The sequence below is a fragment of the Scleropages formosus genome, chromosome 24 (genome assembly GCF_900964775.1).
Source record: "Scleropages formosus chromosome 24, fSclFor1.1, whole genome shotgun sequence".
NCBI classification, from domain to species: domain Eukaryota; kingdom Metazoa; phylum Chordata; class Actinopteri; order Osteoglossiformes; family Osteoglossidae; genus Scleropages; species Scleropages formosus.
The window spans coordinates 19,971,136-19,989,465 of record NC_041829.1 but is presented as its reverse complement, the minus strand read 5'-3'; the positions used below and the strand labels follow the sequence as shown (position 1 = coordinate 19,989,465).

At 45.5% G+C, this 18,330-nt stretch overlaps 1 protein-coding gene across 2 annotated transcripts in view; it reads left to right on the top strand.

Annotated features, from left to right (window-relative positions):
- The first annotated feature begins 259 nt into the window (after window positions 1–259).
- Window positions 260–18,330, top strand: part of zcchc24 (zinc finger, CCHC domain containing 24) — a 44,256-nt gene continuing 26,185 nt past the window's right edge. Inside the window, exons 1-3 of one of the 2 annotated variants that reach the window (XM_018761093.2) lie at window positions 260–621; window positions 6,351–6,551; window positions 16,260–16,720. In XM_018761093.2, the coding sequence (XP_018616609.2) occupies window positions 379–621; window positions 6,351–6,551; window positions 16,260–16,505 (690 nt within the window). In that variant the 5' untranslated portion in view covers window positions 260–378 and the 3' untranslated portion in view covers window positions 16,506–16,720. Of the gene's footprint in view, window positions 622–6,350; window positions 6,552–16,259; window positions 16,721–18,330 lie in introns of those variants that run through there. The other variant, XM_018761092.2, reaches the window with a different exon arrangement.

Here is an 18,330-nt window from a genome sequence, read left to right as displayed (position 1 = left end):
AGCAGAAGGAGCAGAAGAAGAAGTTAAAGAAGAGAAAATAAAAAAAAAAAAAAAAAAAAAAAAAAAAACAGACGTGGAAACACAACAAGAAGAACCGAACCTCTCCGGGCCGGCGGGGGGACTAACTTAAGCGAGTAAACTCGGAAAAGAAAGTAGCGAACTTCTTGCGGAGCGCAGGAGCTGTGAGGGAAGGAAGGAAGGGGAGCAAGGAAGGAAAAAGAGAGAAAGAGAAAGAAAGAGGGAGGGAGAGAGAGAGAGAGAGAGCGAGAGAGAGAGAGAGAGAGAGAGAGAGAGAGAGAGCGAGAGAGAGAAAAAGAAAGAAGCGCTGGAGGAGGAAACGAGGAGGCGCAGCGACGACGGACGAGCCAAGTGCCGAAGATGAGCTTGATGTCTGCCATAGACACGAGCGCCTCCGTGTACCAGCCCGCACAGCTCCTCAACTGGGTCTATCTGTCCCTGCAGGACACACACCAGACGAGCGCCTTCGACGCCTTCCGGCCCGAGTCCGGCTCCTCGCACCCGGAGCTGAGCTTCTCCACCAAGGCTGCACCGGCCGCCGAGCTCGGCTCCTCTCTGAGCTCCAGCTATCTCAACAGCTTCTTCCAGCTGCACAGGAACGAGGTGACACCCGCGGCCGCCCCGACCGCCACACCGTTCCTGCTCTTCGTCACCAGCATTAATAATCATAATCACTATTATTATTATTATTATTATTATTATTATTATTATTATTATCAGCGCTCTGGGGGGCCCCGGCGTTACACGTTGAAGCGCCTCCGCAGTTCGCTCGTTTCAAGTGTTGCGACACGTTTCATGTTTTACATGAACTCACGATTTCAGCGCAGCTTCATCTTTCTGACAGTCACCATTCATCTACGCCGGTGCAACTGGCACTGACCACTGTTAGTCACTTCTTTTTCTTCATTTTATTGATTTATTTATGTATTTCTGCAACAGTTTGCGACAAACAAAGTTGCGGCGCAGGAGGGGCGCGAGGCGGAAAGAAATCACAGCTTTTCACTCCCGGCCGTCCCGCCAGCACTTGTCGTGCGCGATCCTCCTCCATCATAACGGACTTTTCCGTGCGCTCAGAAAGCTGAACGAGTCATTTCTGTGCAGCTTATAAAGTACAGTAACCCTGTTTACTTTCAGCAAAACCTCTTTCGCTTTAGCTGTGCCTTTAGTAACACACCTGAACGTCTCCTTCACAGGCCGTGAAAAGTTCAAAGGAGTTATATATAAACTTTAAGTGATCTTTTTAGAGACTATAGTTGAAGTGTACACATATTAATCCTCCCCGCTTTGTCGGATCATAATTGTGGAGGTTCACTAACTTCAGGAGGGAAATGTGGACTTTTCCGTACAGTAGGCCGGCGTTCTGCATGTAGGTAGGCCAAAAACTCCCGACGGGAGCAGCTGGAATCCTGCTGCAGTTTTGCAGTAAGTCGGCTACTTACTGTACTGTGCTGATCATGTAGGGAAATTATAGTACCATAGTCATGGTTAATATCCAGGGATTTACTACGCTGCCGTCAGTAATCAGTCCAGTGTATTAATCGCACTGAATACCGCACTTTTGTATTACAGTAGAAACCTGTGGCCTTTTAACACAACCGTAGAACACACTGCTTTGGAAAATAAGATCTTAGTTTTGACAGCGAATTACAGTGAGCTAGGATTAATAGAGAAGCGCAGTGATAACAGCTGTTTCTCAAGGATACTGTACATTTGTGGCTCTTGTAAAAAGAGAGCGCAGTCGTAGCTATAATTAGTGTGCTTCTTATTAAAATATATACGTGTGTTTTGTGTTGCGCATGAGTGTGTCGCTGTCTTATTATTAGCAGTTCAAGAAACGTTATTTATAACAACTTTTTCCCTTCTTAACTTTGTTTTAACTTAATGAAAAGACTCTGCACTGTAGTCACGCTCTGTTCAGGCACAATTTGCGGCCCGGTAACCTGCGCTGCCAAGGGATCAGAACACTTTGCAGGGATCATTTGCTTTGCAGATTGAATGCTTTTGGTCCACAGATTGTATCGAAAAGGTAGAATGCGACTGCACGCCATTAAGCCTTGATATTATTTGAGACTTTACAGCGCTGTTGTGTAATTTTGTAGTTAGTCATGGGAAAGAAGGAGGTTGCCTGAGAAGAAACGAGAAATTTTAGTTTACCTTACAACTGGAAGCTAAGCCTTGCGTCAGAACTCTTGAAAAGACCTCTTGAGTCTGCAGTTTCTCAGACTACTTTGCATTGGGAATCTACGGAGAGCCATCTGCCCATTTTCGAGAAATATTTACGTAGCAGCAAACCCATTTTTTCCTTTAACTCATTATGTTTTCAGTGAGGATAAACATCATTCAGTGAAAATGACCTTGTGTACGGAATGTACTGCAGAAAGATTCTTTTTGCAAATTCCATTCTAAGAGTAGAAAGTCTTTAATACAATTAAATAAAACAATATGTTTTGGGAGAATATTCAGATGATTTAGCCGTAAGCTAGAACACAATGTCGTGTGGATGTATACTTAGGGAAATATACAGTATAAGGCAGAAGACTGTCTCTTATTGTCTTGTTTCATCTGTGTTATTTTCCACTTTCTTATTTTTGTAGGAAAATCAGTCATGTGTTGTTATGAGGGTCATAACCTATAAGTGTAATGTCACTGCGCTATAGAATGGCGTGAAAATGTTGGTTTTTATTGCGGTGCCATATTAATGCCCATTACTGACTGACGCTCAAAACTATTCAAACTACTTTCTGGCCGATTTTGTACCTCTGTAGTCACGGCCCACGTGTAACAGTTTACGGCCAAAAGATGAATGTTGGCGCATGTAACGGTGCCGGGGTGCATCTTTTTCACACCATTAGCAAGTACACCGTACCCCTCGTGGATTATGGGCAAACGATAACGTCCTTTTGCTGTCACAGAGCTCCCTGACATGGCAGTTTGCTGCTGTGTTTATACCCACAAACTGATATGAGCCACGTTACGGTTTCTGCCTATGACCCAGAAGCCTGTTTCATCACAGTGGAATGTTCCTGACAAGAACGGTGTCGTACCGCAGCGACTGTGCTCCTCTCCACAGCTTTTGGCGGTAATGACCTGCGAGGACCGCTGCCCTTCCGAATTTTTGGTATCGTTCAGCGTTCTCTTGCAAGTTCCTTCATTTCTTCTGCTCGGACAACCTGGGAGAGCCTGGTGGTGTCACCAGGATGCGTTACAAAAAGGCAGTTTGGTTTCCTCTCTGCACATCTCTGCTAAGGGTTTCCCGTCGGACCGTTGGGCGCGAGGAGTGAAAAAGCGGCCCCGTACTGGCGAAGCGGTGCTTTTCTCTGCAGGGTTCCTCCTAGGGAACACCAAGGTGTCAACAGCACTAATCGGACACAGTCGTGAAGGGATTTGGCCGGGGATAAAACTCACACGCGCTTCGCGAGGAATTCACTTTGCTTCCGCTGACCTCTGCGTTGAACCACTGTTTTAATGTCGGCAAGTGACTGTGAAGGAGCGGCCGGGGGATGGGGCCCCCCGCTCATTTTTATAACCTCAATGGATGGCTTCATGGGGGGTGCCGGCCAGCCTCACTCCATCTGGGGAGGGGGTAACTGCGTTTTCCTGGGGGCCGCTATTACATTCAGCTTATTTCTTTATTATTCTTATTGGCTACATGAGCGCTCCAGAGGGAACCCCCCCCCCCCCCCCATCTGTTGCTGTAAATTCTGTCTTGCTGTTACTCTGGTAAAGCTGTGCTGGGACCTTCTGGCAAAGCAGATATGTCACCTGGAAACGACTCTCTTTTTACCTTTGAAACACCACAACACTTGAGCAGGGGATCCAAACTGGACATATTTACATCAACTCTGGTTTGTCGTCGTGCCGAAGAACATTGCTGGTGTTTGTTCTTAAACAAAACTCGATACTATGGGCGGTACGGTCCTGCCGCTGGCGCCTCACAGCTGCGGGGCTGTGGGTTCAGACATGGGTTCGAATCCAGCTCAGTCTGTGTGGGGTTTGCCTGATCTCCCTGTCTTTAACTGGGATCCCTCGACATGCTCTGGTTTCCTTCTCCACTCCAGAGACATGTGTTTCAGGTGGACTGGTCACTCTAAAGTGCTCGTAGTGTGTGTGTGTGTGTGGATTAGCAGATAAATGAAAGTCGGTTTAGTGTGCTGCGTCTAGCGTTGTTACGTCGCTTCGGACAAAAGTGTCAGCTCCTGTAAACAGAAAAGAATAATAATAACTATCTGCAGTCTCCTTTTGTCCACAGCATTTCAGGGTTTTGCAGGGATCCTTTTAGGCTGCTTGGAAATATGTGGGATTTTTCTCTGTTTCAGAACAAAAAAGGTACTAAAAAGAAAGAAGGTTAAATGATGATGGAGAGATGAGTAAAAGAAACTGCTGTTATGCAGATGTGACACACACAAGTAGGACGCTTTGCATTCTGGGAGGTCTGGGGAAAGACAATGGCGCCCTTTGTGGGTTCTGAGATTCACTGTTTAAAACAAGTTCTTGAACACCCAGAGCAACATGCAAAGGGTGCATCTGAGCATCCTTCAGTATCACAGGAGCAAAAAAAAAACATCACAGTTCTGCAAAAAAATTATATAATGGAGGGCATGATAATGATGGAGGAGATTTGTAATGAATCTCAGTGTAGCGCGGTTAAAGACAAGTGACAGTAACTTCACTTACCATATTGTTTGTAAAGCAAAAGTCACCCTGTTCTTTGAATAATAGAATTACCTTTGCTATTATTATTATTATTATTATTATTACTACTTCATTTAGCTGACTTACAATGTCAGGTTTTAATGATCACATCATTTATACAGTTGGGTAATTTCTACTGTGGTCATTTACCTTGAAGTAGGGTACTGGAACTTAATAGAAAGGAGCAGAAAGGAGCACTAACTCTATAGCACCTGCTATTTAATATTGTTTTTAATTTTTATTTTTAATTCTGAGTGGTTGTAAATCTCACCGTATAACAGGGCACTAATATGTCTATTCAAACTGTGCTGCTAATTAACTACTATTTAGCTCACTTCACACAATGGGTGTAATAAAGGGCAGCAGAATATGGTCCTCTGGTAACTTTAACACTCATGAGGGAAACACTGTGAGTGCAGCTCCAGCCAGAAAACCTCTCCCAGCTGACATAATAGTGTCGACTGTGTGGTAAAAATGCAGGAAAAGGAGATGCAAGATGCATGTAAAAGCTGCCCTGTTCTCGGGGAGCCGGAAAAAAAAAATCAGCGCTGTGAAGGCATCTTCAGCAGCACAGTAACGTCTCGTTGTACCGCGTTGCGTGAGGACACCGCAAAGCCATGGCAAGCAGACCATCGTGGACTGCAGTGTTGTGTTTGTGAGGACGTCTTTCTTCGCGAGCCGACGGTTGACCTCTCACGCGTGGTGTTCCGGCAGGCGGATTCCGTACCTTAGGCCCGCCACCACCACCACCACACCCTCCTTTCACGGTGAACGTCCAGGTCGAGATGTCCCAGCCAACGTCATCCAGCAGGATTCTGCATGCTACATAAATCCATATGGGAAATGTGTCTTAACGGGTATGGAAACATTCATATCTGGTCCTAGCGAAGCGTTCGGTGTAACTTTCGGTCGAGGTTTCTACGCTTGGACAGTCCACTAGGAAAATTTAGTTCCATCACTGGCTGCCGGTTATGGGAGAATCCCTCAGACGAGCTTCCGGTGTTCTCGCAGTCTTACGTTGTATTCATTTATTCATTTGTATTCATGTGTTTATTTAGCTGAAGCTGTTCTGTAAATCGACATATTAGTCCAAGTAAACAGTAGTACCTCTCACCTCGGTTAGAGGCTCAGACTCGCGCTTCTCGTCGCGCGGTCGGTTTGAGGAATCGCACAGCGTTTACAGCCGTAGCTCCATACAGAACTGATAGGAAGTACATCCCGATCGTGCCGGGCGATTTAACGTAAGTTATGGAACAGATCTGAGATCTGAGACTCCTCTTGAATGTGGGGAGCGTTTCAGCGGCTCCGAGGGAGAGAGGACGCTTATTCCACCGCATCGGAGCCAAAACCGAGAACGTCCAGACTCTCTGTTCCTGACCTCTTGTGTGCTGGACCACCAAGCAGCCGGAAGTGGAGGAGCACGCAGAGCTGCGGGGGTGTGGGGAGTGATCAGGCCCAGTAGGTGCTTGGAGCACATCGCTGTCCGGGTTTAATGCCATAATACCAGACATTACTGGTGTCCCGCAGAGCTGACATGGGACAGTTGTCTTTTTGACCTTTTGGCCTACTTAACGTTCGTTAGAACACAGAGGCGTATTGGATTAAACCTACTGAGCTTCCTTCGGTTCTGTGCTTTTCAGGCCTTGAACAACAGCTTGTACAAAAGTGCTTCCCCTTACGGCTCCCTCAACAATATCGTGGATGGACTGAACTCGCTGACGGACCACTTCTCGGACCTTTCCCTGTCCTCCGAGCCGCGGAAGCCGAGCAAAAGGCCCCCGCCCAACTACCTGTGCCACCTGTGCTTCAACAAGGGACACTACATCAAGGACTGCCCCCAGGTAAGGTCCGCAGCGCACCTACACACGGCGGCCTTCTAGGACGACCTGCGGGACACACGGCGGTACGGCCTTCTTCTCGAAAACAAGACGTCCTCTGTATTTTGCCACGCAAATCAAGTTAATAGCGAGCGGCAGCTGTGCCTTGAGGATCCAGTGAGAATGTTATGTAACCAGATGGGTCTGAACATGAAAAGTTCTTTCAGTTCGGTGGAGGACAGGCCCACGCCTCCTGGCCCAACTAAATTATTGACCCGAAAACAAAAACGAATGAACTTCCTGGTACCTTCTGAACACTTCTTAAATTCAGCACGTACTTTTTCTGCGTATTGTTACACGTGCCGAACACTTCAGGAACATTGACACTAGACACAATGCGATATGAACTTGTGAACAAAATACCATGTACCTTTCATGCCTCACACTCGTATCCCATAGGGGCTCCTGCAACTCGCCTGCATTTGAAAATATGAGCAGAATGAATTTCAAGTATTATACGCTCGCATGCTGACGGCTTTACTATGGGTGTGCGAATTCATTTTGTACCCGGGGAAATTTTGGAAAAAATTAGAGTCGCTGGCTACTGTGGTGCTCTTCGGTTGTGATGCAGCCCCCACGAGATACACAAAGTTGCGGTCATCGATTTAGTGTCCAGACTATATCCTCTTTTCCTGATGCCGCACCTCAAGCTTGGCCTGCGCTGACTTTCTACGACTAACAGGTGGCTGATACCACCTTTACATGTGGGTCACAAGTCCGTACAGATTCAGTGTCAAATGCAGTTCTCCATCATTTTCCTACCAGTGAGTTCGCTCAGGCCCGGACAGGTGACCAGGAACGGGTCCTAACTACTTCCCGTTATTGACTTTATTTTAGCTTTATTGGCGTGATTATTTCTTTAAATTTGTCATTTCAGATTTTAGATCTTCACAGCTATTTAGAGCACTGGTACTGGGTTTTCCAGACAGTTGAAATGTTTTCAGACAGTTGAATGCAGTGTTGAGACAGGCCATTTTGTCCACAAATGACTGACATCATCTAAGTTGCTATGCCAAATAATTGATGGAATATTATCCTGAGAGCACATTTCAGTGCTATAAAACGGAGTCTCGGATCATCCGTTTTCTCATTATTACGTAGGGAAGATCTAACAGCAAGGCTGACTTTAATTTTTAATGCGCTTCTACATGTGGTAATATGCTTACGGGGTGACAGCATACTAATAAAAATATTTATCTTCAACCATAAAGGTGCCAGTAAGATCGCTGAAATGTTATCTAAATAGTATAAGTCTTAAAGAATGACCATTTAAATGTTACTTTGGTATGACCATTGCATATGGTCACAAATTACCCTGATGATGTAGATCATGACATTTACCATCACATTGAGCACTTACTGCTGCTTTGTCATTTGTTTTGAAAATTAATGGCAGATGTTCTCCAGCATTCTGCCTTGAACACGTTCGCACAACGGAAGAGATGAGTACCGAACACGAACTTCTCCTGTTTTAGTACCGTAATCCAAACACTCTGCTGTTAAAGGGCAAAGCATAAGAAAATACTGCGACTTTTCTCCAACATGTGAGACTACCCTTCTCTTTACTTCCATCGCCTCTTACCTGGGCTGTTTTGTTAATAACCATTAATTCACGTCTGGACAAGTAGCTAAAATGATAGCTGTTCAGATCTGATTGACGGAAATGGATGACGAGGCCAAATCTGACCGTTGAACCACAACTACACGGAACTGGTTCTACGAATGAGAATGTGAATAAGAAAGATACTGCCAACGTATGTCGAGCTGGTATGTTCAGAGAACTGTGTTTCAGTGACAATTTTCTTGCGTTACACCAAAAGGCAGAGAGCAATCCCACCCAGTTCAGCTCAGTGCACCATGGAATGCTAATGGAAACCAGATGCTGGATTAAAACATTCAAGTCCCCCTTTATGAAAGAGGATGGTTTCCCTGTAGAGCCGCACTAGATCTGCGAGACAAATGATATATATCCCGTGGACATGATGTACATATTGATCGTTCTTCTGAGACTCCTTTGACGTGATCGACGCAAGTTTTTCCTTAAAACGGCCTTTTAGACATGCAACCAGAAAGAAGACTGCAAAAACTATTTCAACAATAAGTTAATGTCATCACCATAGAGACACAAAGTTTTTTTTTTAATCTTATGAGTGTAATTTAGGCAGGAAGTGACGCATAAATTGTACTTTTGCTGAGATGTACGTCGCTTTGGACAAAAGCGTCTGCTAAATGAATAAATGTAAATGTAAATGTAAGTGAAGGCCTGAAACTATTTTACAACCATAAGCAAGTTACGGTGCTGCTGTTTGCGAAGAACTTTGTAAATGTCTGCCGTGTTTCACGGATGCCTCGCCGCGACAAAATAGCCAAAGGGAGCCGTTCCTCTGGGCCCTGGGGCGTCACCACAGAGGGAGGAGCTCTCATGCGTGCTGTGTTCACCTTGTTAAACACGGCGTTGGGGGAGCGTAATGCTGGGGGGGTGATCTCCGCTTTTGCAAATTCCCTGTTTTAGGAGACATTCCAGCTTCCTGTTATAATACTTGGCCACAGTGGTGGCGGCACAGAAAATGATCCCGGAATCATAATGCAGAAGCACATGCAGGCGATACAGGAGGTCCGCGGATTACAAACGAGTTCCGTTCCCAAGTCTATCTTTAAGTCGAATTTGTACGTAGGTCGGATAATCGTAGATTTCATCGGGACAGAGCCTTTTACACGCTCCATTATTTTTGCTTTGTCCTTTAAAACTGTATCGATCGTTGATCGACTGTAGCCTAACACTTTTCCAATGTTTGTTGGCGTTTCGCCTTTTTCCGATCGCTTCATCAGTTCCACTTTTGTTTCGCTCGTGATCATTTTCCTTTTCTTTGATGCATCACCTTCACTTGCATCACATTTACGCTTTGGTGCCATGGTTACGAGGGTAAAAACAAATAAATTAAAGCCACATACAGTAACACACGAGACACTGTTAACAGCAACGCGGTCCGACCGAAAAGAAGGAAGTCTTTGGCCTACCTCGGGTTCACGCGCCGACGAACCGCTGTAGACGCACAATGTTTTGATCCTCATTGCAAAGTAGCGCCCGTTTGTTCTTATGAATTATTGTACGTAACTCAAATTTTTAATATAATAGGCTTTACTGGGGGTTGCTTTGTAACTATGGGTTGTACGTAAGTCGGACGTTCGTAACCCAGGGACTACTTGTATTGTAGATGGTCAGAATGAGATGTTTTGCTTACACCTGAAAAGAATAATTCTGCTTGAATTGTGACTGATCTTTAGTGAACTAATAATATCGTTAACGTTTACATTAGCGTGCACACAAAGGCGATGTGCTCTTTTCCGCAGTTAACACATACCTCAGACATGAGGAATACAAATCACGTTATTTCTGATCCTGGATAATCTCACTGCGGAGGCGGAGACAATTGGGTATATTTCTTTCGGGATGTTTAGCTTTCTGGTGGTCTTCTGGAGGAGACGCATTCCAGGGTGAGCTGATCCCACGAAGAGTGGATAAAACCCCGTCTACAGATTGAGGGAGCGAAGCCAGAGTAAACATGGGAATGGACCTTGACAGACAATTGCAGGACTGTGATCTGTGTCCAGCGCTGGGGATCGCTTTCGCGAACTTTCTCTACGTGCGTATCTTATCTGCCTCGTCTTTTCGGAGATTAAGTGGAAAAAGGCTGCAGACCCCAGGCAGGAGGGCTCCGTTCCTGGATGTCCCGCCTCAGTGCTCTCGCGAGGCTTGGTGGTTGGGGGGCTGGAGGGCCTGGAGCCGGGTGGACCGGTGGTTGGGGGTGGGGGTGTCATGGCTCAGTGAAACTGGAGAACTGAGAGGAAGCGGGGGTGGGAGGTTTGCCTTTCGGCAAGGGAGGTGTCAGTGGCAGAACGCTCAAAGTGTCCCCTCCCCCCCGTCTCAGTTTAACGTTACACAGGAGAGTGCTGCAGAGGTGGAGAGGACAGCCCGGGGGGTTAGTGACATTTAAACCACGGTACTGGCGAGTACTGGCAGGCATGGACATGCTGGGGCTCTTTAGATGGGCACATTGAGGTGGATTTTTGGTCATTAAGGGAATCCCTGACACACGGTTACACCAGATTGGGGGGGGGGGGTTATGATCTAGGCTTTAAGCATCTCTTTAGCCGTTTAATCTCCGAGTCTCTTGTACATTACATAACGGTTTGCCGACACAGCACTCAACTGTATGGTGTTCCTAGAAAACCATTAATGATTCGGGATTTGGGCTGTACGGGAGGACCTTCGGTGTGCGCAGGAGTGAGCGCAGCTATCGAGTCGTAACCTTTGCGATACTTTCGGAACTCGACCGACTTCTCTGTGGGAGCGTTTCCAGAAACACTGCTGGCTTCCAGTCATTCGGAGCCTATCATTTTTATGGCCTTTAATGTGATTCCGAAGACAGAGGTGTCCGGAATCCCATTAAAAAAGAACTGTGTGTTACGGCCCTGAAGGAAGACTTGACATGTTTATGTGTGATACGCTGTCAAGTCCAAAATGCAGAAAAATGCATTAAAAACACCATTTTCCGCACAAAAAAGTACATTTCAAGGGCAATAACTGCACACATCTCTTTTTGTTGTGTTTTATAGTTTATGGATATTTGACACTTTGCTCTTGAATATTTATGTTAAGCATATTGCATTCCCATCTTATTTAAATGAATACCTGGGCTTCTCCATGTTATCTGATGCTATTCCTACTTCTTGCTACACATACTCACGCACCGCTTTCTCTTTGTTGTACTAGTGCTTTCCGATCTGATGAGGTTCCCACGTGAACGGTACGATAATTTTACTTTACTACAGTACTCTGAAATTCCACAACCACAGGAGATGGTGGTGGGCAAACATCAGCGGTGGGTCACCCTGCGGAAACAGTCCTGGCGCGTCACCTCTTACGCCCATCTTTTCAGGCTGAACGATTTCAACCGAGCGGCGTCACACCAAATGGCAGCCGTGAACAACTCGAGCCACGGCGTAAAAAAGACACTCTTCTGTTCGCAAAGAGGTGCTGCTGATTTCCTGCTGTGTGGCCTTCAGCAAACAAAGCAAATGTACTTTCTTTGTATGTTAACAGTCTTTTACATATGTAGCGTAGCGTAAGTGTAACGTCCTTACTGAGAGTTACAGCCTTTGGTTACTTGTGATCTTTCAGGTTACTGCATGACTTCACATGTATCTCAGTGTTAGCGCAGCATGAATATAAAAATAAAAAAAAAAGTGGAGAATGCGTGGAATAGCTGGCGTAGTCGCCAATTCTCCGTGTGGTTTTCATAACACAGGAGTCAGAAAGATCGTGTTCATCATTTCTTTCATTTCTTCTGCAGTCTAATACGTGGGCCAGTTTCTAGTGGAGCGGAGAAGAGCGAAACGGCTGCATGTTATCTAACAGAGAGATAAACACAGGGAAAGCACATTGACGACACTTCCTTGAAAAGGAAATCAAAGCAGAAAGAATAAAAAAGGTTTCCTGCCAACTGCTTTGCTGTTTTTTCATACAGGAATATCAGTCTTCCTTTGGGTTGCTGATACCACAGTCGTCACACTTCCCTTGAGCGCAGAAAGCACAACAAGCCTTCGGCTTCTGCTTCTTACGTGAGGCTCATCGTAACTAGTGTGACGAAGGAAGATCCTTTCGCTGCCGCAACCGAATGTGCAAACGTGCGAGATATGGAACCTGTTCATGCTCTTCCACTCACTGTCTTCTACACATTGTTGCAGGGTGGTGACATCACATCGTATCAGAATGCGCAACGTGGCTCCTCCGAATAGGGAAGAACTGTTCGCAACAAAGATGGTCACAGTTACAGGAAAGGCCTTCAATGTGTTGTCTGAATGTGGGCGCGTCCGGTGAACAAGCCGCTTTTTGTTCTCGCTGGCTTCTCGGGGTCTTGATCTGGGATTTCGTGGGGAGGGATAGCGAAGCCTGTCCCTGGGGCTCCACGGGCCTTTGTTGCGCGGGTATTTATTAACACCGTTCCCCGATTAACCGTTATTTTCACTTACCATTTAAGACCCAAGAACCTGTTAAAAAGTACATTATTGCCACAGTAACCAGGTAAGGAAGGTAACGAAACAGAGGGAGCGGCTACATCGGGGCTGCACCTCCGCTTTCGGGAGCGAAGGGCTCCAGTTAACGTTACGTAGCTAACAGTTGCGTTTCATTCTCTAGTTTGCGCACAAATGTTTTCTCTGCATTTATCGGGGGAATATTAAGAACTTACAATGTACTTCATCCTTAAATATTGATATTGATAAAAGGTATTCTTAGCTAAGTACCTACTAAAATTCAGCTTTAATTATTTTCATTTGTTCATTTAGCTGGTGCTTTTTTTCAAAGTGACTTTACACGTTAAGCTACTTTCAGTAATTTCTCATTAATAGAGCTGCATAAGTTTTACTGTATTAATCAAGGGAAAGTACCTCACACCAGTGGATGATCAATGATGAATGTAGGGGATGGGGTGAAAAGATGTTGATGGTGTAAGAAAGGTGTCAGTCAGATGGTTCTGCTGCGGAGTTGTTAAACTGCGGTCGTCTGGCAGTATCCTGACAGCAAATGGTTAGGAGGTCCAATTTGCTCTGGTTTAGATTTGAGCCACATAAGAGTCTTTCTGAGTTGCTTTGAGGGGCCCCGGACACATGGGTCAGGAAGTCAACTGGTATCGTTCACTCTAGAGGCCGACGCGTTGACGCTTCGCCGAGCCTCCGCCGTTAAGCGGTGATTTCCGTTTTTAGCCGTGCGATTCTCAACAAGTCCACGAGGAAACCGGTCCATAAAGAGTATTTGTCTGAGAGTCCACTTCTGAGAATCATACATGTATAAGATGCCTAGCACTCTATACAACGGTATTGTGTTCATCCCATGCTTACGATTGCGGATAACGGTACAAAAAAGCATTATTGATGTTATTGTTATTGGGAACTTTGATGCTTTACACTTAATGTACTGTGTAACTTGTAGTGATATTGACAATTGTTCTCAAGAGTCAGGATTTTCTTTAAAACACACTGCCACTTAGGAATGGGTGCCCATAGAGGTCAGAGCATAAGAATTATTTTTGTGTTGTGTGTGTACTTGACAGTCTGTTGTATTGCAGAGAATCACTGTAGCCCTATTTTTACAGAGGACAAAGGCAAATTTATGGAAACTGTGTGTGGCTGTGGCCGCGTTGACTGCCATCTAAAACATCTCAGTGTAGCTGAATTTACACGGCTGTTGTTTAGATGGGCGTTCGGCTCATGGTGCCTTTAGCCGTAAACATTTCTTGTAGATGGATTAAATGCAGATGGATGTTAATGCCCCAGGAAGAGTACTGTCTTCAGTTATGAAGAGTATAAATATTATGTTATTTTGCAATAATATATGGTGAAAAATATATAGTCTTGGCACAGTAGGGTACGGCAAAAATGTACAAGATTGTAAGAAACATTTAAATGTTGCATTTGCACAAAATATCGCTGCGGGTAGGAATATGGCTGTCTCCTTCTTTGGGGAAGCGTCATCAGTGATTTGATTTGCAAGCAGGCCTGTGTAACGCCGGAATGCTGAATGCATGACAAGTAGCTTGGATTGAGAACAGGAGACTGCATATCAAATGCACAAAGATCCGGTTGTGTCACTGAAATGTGTTCGCTGGTGCCTTTGACACTGACTTCGCTGGCAGGAGCTTTGTTTGGAGACATCTGCAGAGCAAGTGCAGCACAAGAACACAGAAGCCATTGAAGCATCTCCGAGTTTACTCCGAGGAAAGTGCATGCGGAGGGTAACGCGTTCCATCGTGCATGGTATACCTCGATTTTGGCTCCTTTCATCCTGCCAGTTCGGGGGGCTGAGCGGTCGCACATTCCTTAAAGAGTCAGAACAGCGCAGAGCATCGTCTCCATGCAAAACGTTTCTGCCAGAATAATTTTCTGACAAATAAAGTACCTGGTAATGAAATAAAGTATCGAGAGAGAGGATGTTTTCAAATCGTCAGGTACAGAGCTCGTGATCCACTGCTGGCTGCATCGTGATGAAAATGCCAACACTTTTCTTGATGGCACATTTATTACCAGTGTAACAGGGTGTCAGGTGCATAATTCTTTCAACATTTGTCTTTCATACTTGATCCAGAATGCTGACGGTCAAAATAAACTCATCATATATTTCCGTAGGAGGTGTGGTGTGGTACTTTTTCCTGAAGTGAAATAAAGGAAAGGAAGAGTAAAAGGAAGAGTATTTGCATTAACCTTGGTTTTCAGGTGTTTATTAAATCCCTCGCTTCGTACTCGGCTCTGGAGATCTGTGTTGCTTCTTACTAATCATGGTAAATTAAGTTACCGATACAGGAGGATGTATTTGTTTTCAGATAAATAGAAATATGAGCCAAAGAAATGTGAGTGATGAAGTTAAACTGTAGTTGTGGACAGAGGATTGAAGAGATTGCTGTTGAAACACTGAAAAATAGTAAGTGATACTGACTTGGGTTGTAAATTATGTTTTAACTAGTAAATCAGTGGCTGTTTTTATGTTTATGTTTTTCTGCATTTCATCTGGCTGCAAACACATGCACTATTTTATTTGGAAGTACCGTGGTAAATACATTGCAGGTTTTTGGAGCTTGTCCTACGCCCTGATTCCTTTAACACACCGCGGTGCCGTTTTTAAAGCCATCCTTGAACTGTCAGTGAAATCAGGAAGTGGGCTCCCCTAAAACAGTTTTGTTCAAATGATTCAGATACTTCCTTCCTAAATTTATTGCTATCACTCGGTGTGTTATCACTAAACATTTTATGGCCAAGGCTAAGTGGAATCCAAGCACTACAGCTGAAGTTTGTCTTTTATTTTCTGCGGTATACACACACACACACACACACACACACACACATTTTCAGAACCGCTTGTCCCATACGGGGTCACGGGGAACCGGAGCCTAACCCGGCAACACAGGGCGTAAGGCCGGAGGGGGAGGGGACACACCCAGGACGGGACGCCAGTCCGTCGCAAGGCACCCCAAGCGGGACTCGAACCCCAGACCCACCGGGGAGCAGGACTGTGGTCCAACCCACTGCGCCACCGCACCCCCACCTCTGCAGTATACAGTTACTTGTAATTTATCCTCCAGGCACCTTATACTCATTAGGGAATCCAAACAATGGCTCTTGCTTAGTTTTTTTTTTTTTTTGCTTTTTTTAATCCTGCTCAATTCCTCTATCATAATGCTGACCTTTGTTCTATCTCTGTAATTACCCATGAAGCTCAGTGACTATATGGCAAACACTTGGTTAAGTTGGCCGCACTATGTATCCAGCATGTGGCCTTAATAACCGAATACCTTTTTTGTGCTCCGTTTTTATTATTACAATACGACTGAAGAATAAAGAATTGACCCGTGAACCAAATGAGTCTCCGTAAGTAGGAAGTTCTCATATTACCCCTTGGCATGGTGAAAAACGCTCTGAATTATGCAGTTTGGAGAAAACAAAGCGGTCCAATCAGCTGGAAAGCGTTGATTCCTGAGAAGCACACCGTTGCCTTCAAGCCTGACTATAACAAATCACGTTCCATCAGCGTTCTTTTTTATCAAGGCCTTTCGATTGTTATGGTTGTCATCGCGTAGCCTTTGGATCTCTGAACATCTGCAACTATGTCTCATATTTCAGATTGAGAAAATGGGGAGAAAGCATTCATGCACGAGAAAACTTGGAATGAGCTCGGCGCGCTTTTTGACCTTCGGAGTTGAAAACACGGCGCCTCCTCCTGTAGCTTCACTGTCCACCGGTCTGAAACATGTCAGAAATAAGTCACTCCTGAGGAACCCGAGTCAACAAAGTTACCGTGGGCACTTCAACTGTTGGACTCTACAGCGCCTCCTGCAGTACTTTTCGCGCCTTTGCAGTTCTTTCTGAAATACGGTGGAAAGTGCAGGGAAAGAACAAATACTTGGTGTCACTTTTCAGTGTAATGAGGCATAATAAATTACGTTAGATGTTATTTAATAAATAACAAATGTGCCTCAAAACAAAGTGACTACACTGCTCTCTGTATGAACACAAGAAGTGTACTTTTTAATGCATTAAATAACTTGAATTCAACTTCTATGTCCATTGTTAGAAGCGGCTTATAATAGGTGGTAATGGAGCCCCCTTCAGCAGTACGGTGGGGGGGGGGGTCTTGAGACCGAAAATATTTTTACAGCGTGGCCTGGCCGACCTGTGGTCTTCCTTCCAATATCCAAGCGGTCCTAGACGTCTAGCCCACGAAAGAGCCTGGAGCTCTGGAAGAGAAACGCGTCGACGGCACATGTTGGGGCAGGAGGAGACGGAGCGACTGTGGAGCACGACAGAACAAGTGAGAGGAGCCCTCTGTGAAATCTAAACCCTAAATGGAACAAGTCTTATCTCTGACACTGGACACGCAATGTGCCAAAGCGTACATACGGCACACACACATAGTACATATGGATATACAGTATACACACACGCACACACACATATGTACATATGTACAACTCACAGTGTTAAGCTAAAAGGCAAAATATTAAATAAAATTTAAACATCGAACTTGACAGTGATTTACACAGCAGGATATTTTTACCGTATCAATGCAGGGTAAGTACCCTGATAAAATGCACTACAGCAGGAGGAGGGATTTGAACCCATCCGATACACCGCTCGCTGCTCCCACGTGTATATATGTAGTTTTACTACTTAGGTGAGACTTTTTTCCCTAAATTACCAGTGAATAGTAATTTTCCTCCTTGGCAGTTTACTGGAGCACTTCAGGTGGTTGTGGAAGGTCCGACAGAAGGGCCCTTTTCGCTACACGAACAGACAGCCTTCGTGCCTGTTCCCTCAGCACCTGCAGCACATGCCTTCGTATCCCTGCTTCTTCTTACGCGCGTTTGCTCACGCCGAGAGGAAACTGACGAGTTGAACGATTTGCGGAGCAGCCCGGCCCCTTTGCCGTCTGAGGGATTAGGGAAATGCACAATTTATTACCCGGGGGGTATTGGTTTCCCCCCACACCTCTATCCCAGCTGGCCGCGGAATGTGCGATAACAGAGAAATGCCCTCCTCGGGTCCCGCGCTCCCCCGTCCCGAAACAAGCCGGGAATATCTGCCCTCCCATTTTCCCCAAGCCCGTCAGCCCACCTGCCTCCGTCGCTCTCGCCCGCCGAAACCCAATCCCAGGGCGCAACCGTGTGAGTCATTAGTGTGGCCAGCGAGGGAGCAGTGCATGATGGGAGTGCACAGTGTGGCTAAAGCTAGGACTCTCTCAGCGCCGCCTCCCCAGCCCCCTCCGGCAGACGGCTTCACGTCAGTATGAGCAAACCCTGGGGAGGGTAAGAGGCGCAGGGCCAGGGTCTGTTCATGGTAACGTAACACCCCCCCCCCCCCCACCCCCCGACACATGTGCGTTTTCACGACCCGTCTTCTTGTTTGCGTCCCAAGTTCAGGTGGGTGTTACTGAAAAGCAGAAGGTGGTTTTGAATGGGAAAAATATTTATGACGCGCGAGAGATTGCAGAGAATTCCATATGCTTCGCCTGCATAAAATATAAAAATGTCACTGTTTTTAACACTGATTTACTGTGGTAACTGCTAGACTTGATTTTTTCAGCTTGTTTGAACTTTGGATTTGGGAAGATGGTTCAAATTTTTCCCGAAGTTGCACACGCACAGATAAAAGAGATTACTCTGAAACCTTCTGAAAAAAGTTTAAAGAGGAAACT